At 43.9% G+C, this 9,890-nt stretch overlaps 1 protein-coding gene across 1 annotated transcript in view; it reads right to left on the reverse strand.

Moving 5' to 3' along the window:
• Positions 1-204: 204 nt before the first annotated feature.
• LOC103368898 (metabotropic glutamate receptor 7-like) overlaps positions 205-9,890 on the reverse strand; it is a gene marked incomplete at its 3' end in the record, with an annotated part of 228,378 nt that continues 218,692 nt past the window's right edge. Inside the window, exon 9 of the mRNA XM_008297428.1 lies at positions 205-451. Within this exon, the coding sequence (XP_008295650.1) occupies positions 205-451 (247 nt within the window). The remainder of the gene's footprint in view (positions 452-9,890) is intronic.

Below are 9,890 nucleotides of genomic sequence, written 5' to 3' on the forward strand. Positions count from 1 at the left end.
TATTTGCAGCAACAAACCAAATGAAATAAGAGTTAAAAACCAGAGTTCAGTCTGAACATGTGGCTCTCGACAGTAAAGAGAAGATGTGACTAATGTGGGACGTTTCCAGCGTCTGGACAGAAACCTGCTGGATGTTTAAATCGCGACCCGTCGGAGGACTTCCTGTTGAAACGGTGCCACAGTTCGGGTCTGGGCCGTACTCACTGTTGGGGTCGACGTTCTCGCACAGCTCCGTCTTGGCCTCGCCGTTGGGCCGGTCGCTGGCTTTGTGGGACAGCCGGGTGGACATGGTGGCCGCCGTGACGACGGCCTTGAAGGAGCGCTTCCTCTTCTGCACGTTGAGCTCCGGGTGGAAGATGATGACGTAGACTTTGGGCATGTAGAGCATCCCGAGGGCGACGGACGCGCTCAGGTTCATGGAGATGGTCAGCGTGGTCGTCTGGATGTAGAGCTGCAAAGCCACAAAGATCAAAGTAAATCAGTGAGTTCCTCCATCAAGACGTCCTCAGAATCAGATGATTCTTTATCAACGGTAACTCCAGTTCATCTCATGACGCCTTGCAAAGTTTCACCTTCATACTGTGAATGTTTTTAGAATTACAGGTCGTTAAGTGCATAAAACATTGTGTTTTAATGGACTTTTCCATCATTTCTGAGCCTCATAACGTCATCAGTTCAGGAGATAAACACATAAAACTGGAGCCAGATCAGTTTTACATCCATCCAGGCGTCACGATCCAAACAATAAATCTGGTTTTTTGTTCATTTTCTCAATAACTAACTGTGAGCATCAGTATTATGGGATGTATTGTTGTTTGAACAATAAACTGCAGCAGAGAGAAGTGCATTCTGGGTAAACTTTCACGGCTCGTATCAGCGTGTGTGATGAAAACTAACTTCCTTCATCTGCTGGTTAAACTAAACACGTCTTTCTGTGACTCTGGGAATCCGACTGTCTTTGAAATATTCTGACTTTTGTTTGCATTCTTCTGATATTTTATTCTTTTTTGACATTTTACTGATATTTTGAGGCATTTTATTTTTATTTTCTTACATTTTCTGGACATTTTATTAATATTTTTCAACCTTTTGTTCATATTTTATGGCTTGTTAATACTCTGGGGCTGTTTCATTCCTTTTTTTTACACTTTTATTTTTGTTTTTTGTTCATTTTCTTACATTTTTTGGGATACTTTCTAATTTTTTGTAAACCTTTCTTTTACGTTTTATAGGTTTTTGATATTTGGGGGCTGTTTTATTATTTTTTTACGCTTTTATTTATGTTTTTGAGACACTTTAGAGACATTTTATATATTTATTAACGTCTATTAATACTTTATTGCTATTTTCCGACATAAGCAGAAACCAAACTCTCCGGTTTCATTCCTGTCTATGTTCCTATAAAGGTGTTTGTTCACGTCTCAGTCACAGCCTGATTTATTGGACGTTTTATTCATAAAAAAAGAAACATTGAGAAAATGGATTTTTTTCCAGGGTGTGGACAGTATCCTCTGATTTATGAAGCCATAAAAAGAAAATATCCCCAAAACCCGCCTCTGGAAAAATCAATGACCCTGAAACAAAATGAAACAAACTCTGTCACGTTTTGGAAATTATTGCAAATTTGTGCATTTTTAACCTCATTTGCATATTTCAGAAAACCTGTACATGGTTCTCTTAATGCCAGTTATAAACGGGGACGTTTCAGGCTGATGTCTGTTTGGTTTTTTTTGCCTTAAAGTGAGTTTCATCTGTTGATGTGCAGCTTCCACCAACAGAAGCTGAAGAAGTCTCGTTTGGGAACAACGGGGACGTCGTGTTTTTCTCGTGGAAACGTTAACGAGGGCGCCGGAGTTTCTTGCCTCTTGCCGTGAATCACGTTAAATTAATTAGAGATAAAAACACTTGTAATTAGAGGCGGTGATTGCGACTTTCTCTGTCGCGGTTACGGGAAAACAAAGCGGAGTTACGAGGCCGTTTACGACGCGGTGAATCATCATCGACCGCCGTCCGTCTCCAGCCGAAAACGAGGCGCGACGAGCCGCTCGCAGATTTGCTGCAGAGCCGAACTCCTGACGCTTTTTACGAGCAGGTGAAGGATGGTTCTTTATTACGTTCTCGACCCTCACCTGCAGCCGGCGGTGCTTTATGCTCCGTGTATATTGCCTTTGCATCCGAAGCCGTGGCCCTCTGAACCCAATAGAGGGCCGATATGGGCCCTCGGTGAACGCATAAAGACGCCCCGCCGAGCTCTAATGTGCTTCCTCAGAGCCGGGCTCTCGTCTTTATGGCCCTGCTGTCGCCGTCTGACGGATGCCGCTTACAGACGGGAGGCGGTGAGCGTTCAGGAAGCAGCAGGAAGCGTCGGGGCTGCAGGAGTCGCCACGTTTCCTCGCTTCGTGTTTGAAACTGAACGCGACCGAAGCCTCTGAAAGCCCCGAAACAGCCGACGGGTTTGGAAAGTGTGTCATTATTTCACAAAGAGACACTGAAGTGACACCAATGTTCAGCCAGAAACCGTAAATACGGAATAAACGGCTGAAAACGAACAAATCTGAGCAGAAAATTGTGATGTTTTGATCATTTAAAACTCTCCTGAAGGCTGTGATGACACCTCAACCCGCGTCACAAAACCACTCTTCTTATGCAACTAAACTGTGTTTTCAGTTTAGTTTGAAAGGAAACGTAATCGAGTTCACATCCTCAGACGAACCACAGATCTTCAGTCTTGGACTTGAGTTTCATTTTCTGTTTACTTTCAGTTTTCACTCACTTTCTTGGGTTTAGAAACCAAAACAACTTGGCTAAGGGTGGAAAAATATCCTGTTTAGGATTAAAATACGACCGTTTAACTGCACGCTTGAAGCTTCTCCTCCAGAACCACAGCAGATGTAACGCAACCAGAATGAACAGATGTTGGCTTTATTTTCAAACGTGCACAGAAGAGCGTATCGGGGACGCTCGTAACGTCACAGAAACTAAAATTTCAACGAGTCAAACAGTCTAAAAGTAAACCCCTGTGTGACAGGAAACAATCACAAAAGGACATAAAACAACCAAACTGGGATACAAAACAACACCAACAAGATGTAAAGTGACAAAAACAGGACACAAAACAACCAAATAACTATAAAATGACCAAAACAAGCTTCAAAACAGCCATAAAAAGATGTCAAATGACCAAAATACGACACAAAATCACCACAAAAGATGTAAAATTAGCTAAGTAAGAGACAAAACTGGTGTAAAATGACAAAAATAAGACGCAAAACATCCACATAAACAATACAATGATCAAAATAACACACAACACACCCATAAAAAAGACACAACATTACCAAAATACAGTGCAAAATCACCACAAAATATGTTAAATGACCGAAGAGAAAAAAACAGCCTCAAAAAGATGTAAAACGACATAAATAAGACACAAAACACCCCCCAAACATGTCAAAGAACAAAACAACCACAAAACATGTAAAACCAACAAAACAAGATACAAAACCACCACAAAAGATATGAAATGACCTAAATAAAGGACAAAACTGCCACAAAAAGGTGTAAAAGAACAAAAATAAGATGCAAAACCACCACAAAACACATAAAATGAGCTAAATAAGAGACACAACAGCCACAAAACAACAACAAAACCTCAAAGGAACATTGCTTCAACCTTAGGTTTCCAGTTTTTCCAACTTAAATATTTTATTTTTAACCTACATATGAAACAAAAAACATAATTCATTCTACAAACTTGCTGGTTTTTCTTTTTCTTTACTCCGTGGTCCGACTGGAAGCAAACAGCGGCTGAGTTGCATCAAACTGAAGCAGCAGCAACTGAAGTTCAACTTTTACTGACATTTAAAGACGAGTTCAAAAGGACAAAATGATGAACGAGTCACCGTTTGTTTTACTGTGGACGTTATTTACAGTTTGATTTTAGATACTAGCTGTAATTGTAGGAAACAGGAAAATCAGTTCGTTAGAAGCTGTTTAATTTCTGTTTTTGTAAAATAAATGTTAAAGCCAAACGTTTTTCTTTGGCTTCAGGTCTCCGTCATCCTAACGGTGTCAGTCTGAGTCCTCTCTCCTCCTTCGTGGTCGCTGTGTTTCCACGGAGCTGCAGGACTTCGGTGAAAAATGAGTCCACAGCGAGGAAAAATGTAACGGCGGCCAAAAACAGCCGGAGGGGAAAGTCTCGGCTATTTTTCTGGAAAATTTCCACCTGAAAAACCTCCACAGATTTATTAAGAGCAGCTCCGCGGCTGCGAGGCCAAACTGAACAACCTCTGGCTCTGTGGATCACAAACCGCTGCGAGAATCACAAAGAATATAATTTAACAGCTTTTCCACCGTGGGGAGGGTCAGAGGACGACAGGAGACCTGGTGGCAGCAGGAGAAGCTCTGCAGCTCGTCTCAGCGCCGAGGCGACACCAGACGACTCCGTCTGCAGAGCGCCACAACGCTGCTGCTCTTCAGAAACCAAAACCACCTGCAGACACGTGACGGGTGTCGAGTGAAGACGCTCTCTGTGCTGCAGACAAACGGAACAACGCAGCGACTAAAAAACGGCGAAATCCTCCTTTGATGTGATTTCAAAGCAGCCGAACACGAGCGTGTGCACGTCGCAGCGTTTGTCATCTGTTGCGTTTGTGTGTCAGCGGGGCGTAAACGCTCCATTAATTAGCCTAACGAAGGGGGAGGGTTCGTTGCCGCTCCGAGTCGGTGTGGGAGGGAAAACGCCGCTCGGTCCTGAGGCATGCTGGGAAACTGGGACGACGTTGTTGTTCACGACAAACATCCAAACATCCAGCCGAGCACGTCTGCTGTTGGCTCGCAACATCACCAAAAAGAGACGCACAGAGAGCTCAGAGACACAAAATGACCACAAATAGACACAACACGACGTCAGAGAGCCAGAAAATGACCACAAATAGACACAAATTGACCAAAAACTGATGCAAAGTGACGACAGAGACACAAAATCACTCCAAAGAGACACAAAATGATACAAAGAGTCACAGAAACACCAGGAAGTAGAAAAAGACCTTGAAGAGACATAAAATGATAATAAAAACACACAAAATGACCCCAAAGAGACAAAATGAGCTTGAAAGGATGTAAAACGCCACAAAAAGACGCACAACAAACGTAAACAAGGTGAACACAAGGAGACGCACAACGACCACAAAGAGATGAGAAACCACTCTAAAGAGATTAAAAAAATGACCACAAAAGGACACAAAATGATCGCAGAGATAAAAACTGTCCACAAAGTAACGCAAAACATTCACGAAGAGACACAAAAGACGCAAAACAACACACACAATGACTTAAAAAAGACACAAAATGACCACAAAGACAAAATCACCAAAAGAGATGCAGAACCGCCACGAAGAAGTAGAAAAAGACCTCGAAGAGATTCAAAATGATCATAAAAACACACAAAATGACCAGAAAGAGACACGAAGTGCCACAAAAAGACGCACAACAACCGTAAACAGACGTAAAGTGAACACAAAGAGACGCACAATGACTACACCGAAGCAAAAACAACCACGAAGACACACAAAATGATTGCAAAGAGACACAAAAGGTGCACAACAACTGTAAACAGATGCAAAGTGACCACAAGGAGCTACAACGACCACACAGAGGCAAAACAACCACAAAGAGATTTAAAAACCACCTCAAAGAGACACAAAATGACGACAAACGGCCTCTAAAAGTTGCCTAACTGATGTCACAGTAAAGTCTAGCAGCACCACCCTGTGAACATCTTCATCCGTCTGCTCCGACCTTCTCCGGCGCCACCTTCAGCTTTCCTGCTGCTGGACGGGAGCAGCCGAGCGTTCGGCCTCATGTGGAGGCGAACAAACTACAGTAACGACAGTTACGTAAGACAACGCTGAGCGCCGCAGGGAGCTCAGCTGGACGTCTGCTGCACACAGAGCAAAGAAAACAACATCTTCTCCTTTAACTCGTCCTCCAGGGGAAACGCACTCGGCGACAAACGGCGAAGCACGTCGGCGTGAACTGTAGGTGAAAACGTGAACAACAAAGCTCAGCGATGGACAGATGTGAAGCTCAGAGCAAACGGATGAAATAAGAAGATCTAATGTCAGAGGAACGCTATTTGGGTGGAAAAGCAGACAGATGTGCAGCGAGAGAGAAACAACAGAGAACGTTCACGCAATGAAACACAACGCCGACAGCTGGAGCAGCAGCCGAGCTGACCAAGATGGTGACCGCCGGCGGGACACTGGTCTGGATATGAGACTCCGACTGATGGTGACGGTGAGCTGGACAGCAACGGCAAATGGTACGCAGACACACATGATGGGCAGCATAGGGAGGGATGTTCAAGACGACAAAAAGACACAAAACAACCACAAACAGACATAAAATGACCACAAACAGACACAAAACAACTGCAAAAGGACACAAAATGTCCCCAAAGAGAACGAAAATGACCACAAAGAGACGTCAAAAGACTGCAAAGAGATGTAAACTGTCTACGAAGAGACACAAAACAACCACACAAAGACACAAAATAACCAAAAATAGACACAAAACAACCACAAACAGACACAAAATGACCACAGACACAAACCGACTGCCAGAAGACTGCAAAGACACCACAGGACTGCATAAAGTGACAACACAACTGCAAAGACGCAAGGACACAAAATGGCCACAAAATGATGGTAATAAGGGGCATAATGAACACAAGGAGATGCGAAACAACCGAAAAGAGACGCAAAGTGTCTACAAAGAGACACAAACTGATCAAAAGGGACTCTTAAGATCGTTAAGCAACGCATGCCAACTGCGATGGGACACTAAACAGCTGCAAAATGACAAAGTTATCCGAAAAGAGATGTAAAATGTTGGCAAATAAGCACAAAACAGACACAAAATGGCCGTAAGAGTGGACAACTTGACCCCAGAGACGACCAGCAGCGACTGCAACAGACCCAAACGGATGCAAAGAGGCACAAATTAACCGTCAGACATTACAAAACGACCACAGAGACAAACTGCATGGTCTGCATGGGGAAACTGTTGCAAAGAAACTACAGCTGATGGAGACCAAGAAGAAGAAGAACCGCTGTGACCCAGAACCACCAGATACCGTCAGAACAAACCTGGACTCTGGTCTGGCTTCTGGTTTCCTGTTTGTCTCAGATCATTAAACCGATCCCTCGCTGCCGCATCGTTCCGTCTTGAAGGAACGATAACGAGGATTTTCTAAATTGCGTTTTTTTTTGCTGATTCAGAACAATCGTGTGAATCCGATTCTGGTGGATTCTGCTGCCGGCTCCGGGAGCGCTGGGCTGAATTTCCATAAAGAAACCTGCGTCCGCTGACCCAAATACACACGGCGCCTCCAACCGCAGATGACTAATGCAATATTCCCGTGCACATGTGTGCATGTGCGGGTCAAGGACTCGATATTCTAATTCAACACGCTATAAATGGAAAGTGTCGCCAGAGAGATAAAAGAGACGGAAGCTGCTGAAGCGAGGCCGCCGCTCCTCTGAATACAAACATACGTTCCTCCGTTCATTCCGGGGCCTTTATATTATTCCTGCTCCATTACATTAGTGGAGAAAACGCTGTAGTTTTTATGGCACTACATTTGTTTCACGCCGGGGCCGGGCGCAGTGCAAACCAAGGAGTTTTCCATCCAATCTGCATGTGATTTGTGGACTCGCAGACGTTTTATGATGCAGAAATGTTCCTATAAATCCGACCCGGTGGGAGAAGTGAGCTGGTTCTGTGCATTAGGTGAACTCTCTGAGCCCCGAAACCCACCGACACGTCTGAAAAGCACGTTTTCTATTTTAAAAAAATGCTAAAATGAGGCTGTTTATCTGGGAAATTTCACCAAATCTTCACACAAGTGTTGGTGACATCAGAGGACATTTATCCAAATATATTGAAAGTTTGGAAGAATAATAATGAAAGAAACGTCTTCTTTTTTTTTTCTGAGTTCTCTGTACGTCTGGTCACGGTTGCACTGCGTCCACAGAGCTGCAGGACTTTATATTGGAGTGAAAAATGAGCCCACAGTGAGGAAAAATGTAACGGGAGCAAGAAACAGCCAGAGGGTATTTTTCTGGAAAATCCCACCTGTAAAAGCACCAAAGAGTTATGAACAGCCGCGAGACAGCTGTGAGAGAGTCTCAGAATCACCACAGAGGGACGCAAAATGACCACTAAGAGATAAAAACATCACAGAAGAGACAGAAAACGGCTGGAAAAAAGCACAAAATCACGACAAATGGACTCAAAATGACCACTGAGAGGTAAAAACATCCAAAAAGAAGCATAAAACAGCTGGGAAGAAGCACAAATCCACCATAAAGGGACTCAAACTGACCCTGAGGAGATGCAAAATGACCACAAAGAGACACAAGATAAACACTAAGAGATTAAAAAAAAAGGCTCAAAAGAGACACAAAACGGCTACAAAGAAAGCAAAAAATAAGCATAGAGGGACACAGAATGACCCAAAGGAGATGCAAAATGACCACAGAGACACAAAACGACCACTAAAGGATAAAAACGTCCAAAAAGAGGCACGAAACAGCTGAAAAAAAAAGCACAAAATGACCACAAAGATATAAAAATGGTGAAAAAGAGACACGAAACAGCTGAAAAAAAGCACAAAAATAACCACAAAGGGATGTAAAATGACCACAAAGAGACGCAAAACAACCATTAAGAGATAAAAACATCCAGAAACTGACTTTAAAAGGCTGCAAAGAAGCACAAACTCACCACAAAGAGACATGAAATGACCCTGGGGAGATGCGAAACGGCTGCAAAACAGCACAAAATAAGCACAGAGGGACTCAAAATGACCACTAAGAGATAAAAACATCCACAACGAGACACAAAACAGCTGCAAAGAAGTACAAAATAACCAAAAATGGATGCAAAATGACCACAGAGACACAAAACGACCAATAAGAGATAAAAACATCCAGAAACACACTTAAAAAGGCTGCAAAAAAGCACAAAATGACCAAAAACAGAAATGAAACGACCACTAAGAGATAAAAACATCAAAAAAGAGACACAAAACAGCTGCAAAAATAAGCACAAACTAAGCACAGAGGGACTCAAAACCACCATAGAGATAAAAAACAAAGCCAAACAGATGCCAAATGCCCAAGAAGTCCCGTTGTTGTGTCTCCGTGGAGCTTCAGGACTGCACATTGCGGTGAAGAAGCCCTCAGCAGTGCAAACAGCCAGAAGCTGCTGCAGCTCAGAGGGCTTAGTGTGGCCACCAGAGGGCGACATGCTGCTGGCCGATGGGGGCGTCCTGCCTCCACCCAGGCTCTGTGAGGTCCGCTCTGTGAGGCGTAGCGTGATGCCCCCACGGGGCCTCTGTGTGGCCCCCGGCTGATTAATGAGCTGTGGTCAGGATCCCCGAGGACGCTGTGCTACCTGAGTTCAGATCTGCTGCAGACGTGGAGAACGTCAGGCTGCAGCTTCACATCTTCACCCTCCTTCAGCTCCACAGTCCGTCAGAGCAGGAAGCTGTGATGTGTTCAGAGCCTTGACCAGAGGTTTAATTCTGACGCTGACGATGTAACCGGGTCAGTTTGAAAGCACTCAATATAAATTCCACATCGAGACAAACCGACAACACTCATGATCACGTCAACCTACAGGCTCCTCAGCTGAAGACAAGATCTGTTGCTTTAAAACCTCAGAGCTCTGCAACACGACGACAAAAAACCGACCAGGTGACCGTAAAGAGACGAAGAAACCAGCAACAAGGAGACAAAAACAAACGTAGAGAGACGCAGGATGTGGGAGGATGGGTGAGGAAAAGGTAAGTGGAGGTTCAGTCTGGATGATGAATGAAAGGGAGG

The sequence above is a fragment of the Stegastes partitus genome, unplaced genomic scaffold (assembly GCF_000690725.1).
Source record: "Stegastes partitus isolate 25-593 unplaced genomic scaffold, Stegastes_partitus-1.0.2 Scaffold1218, whole genome shotgun sequence".
In the NCBI taxonomy this organism is placed as follows: domain Eukaryota; kingdom Metazoa; phylum Chordata; class Actinopteri; family Pomacentridae; genus Stegastes; species Stegastes partitus.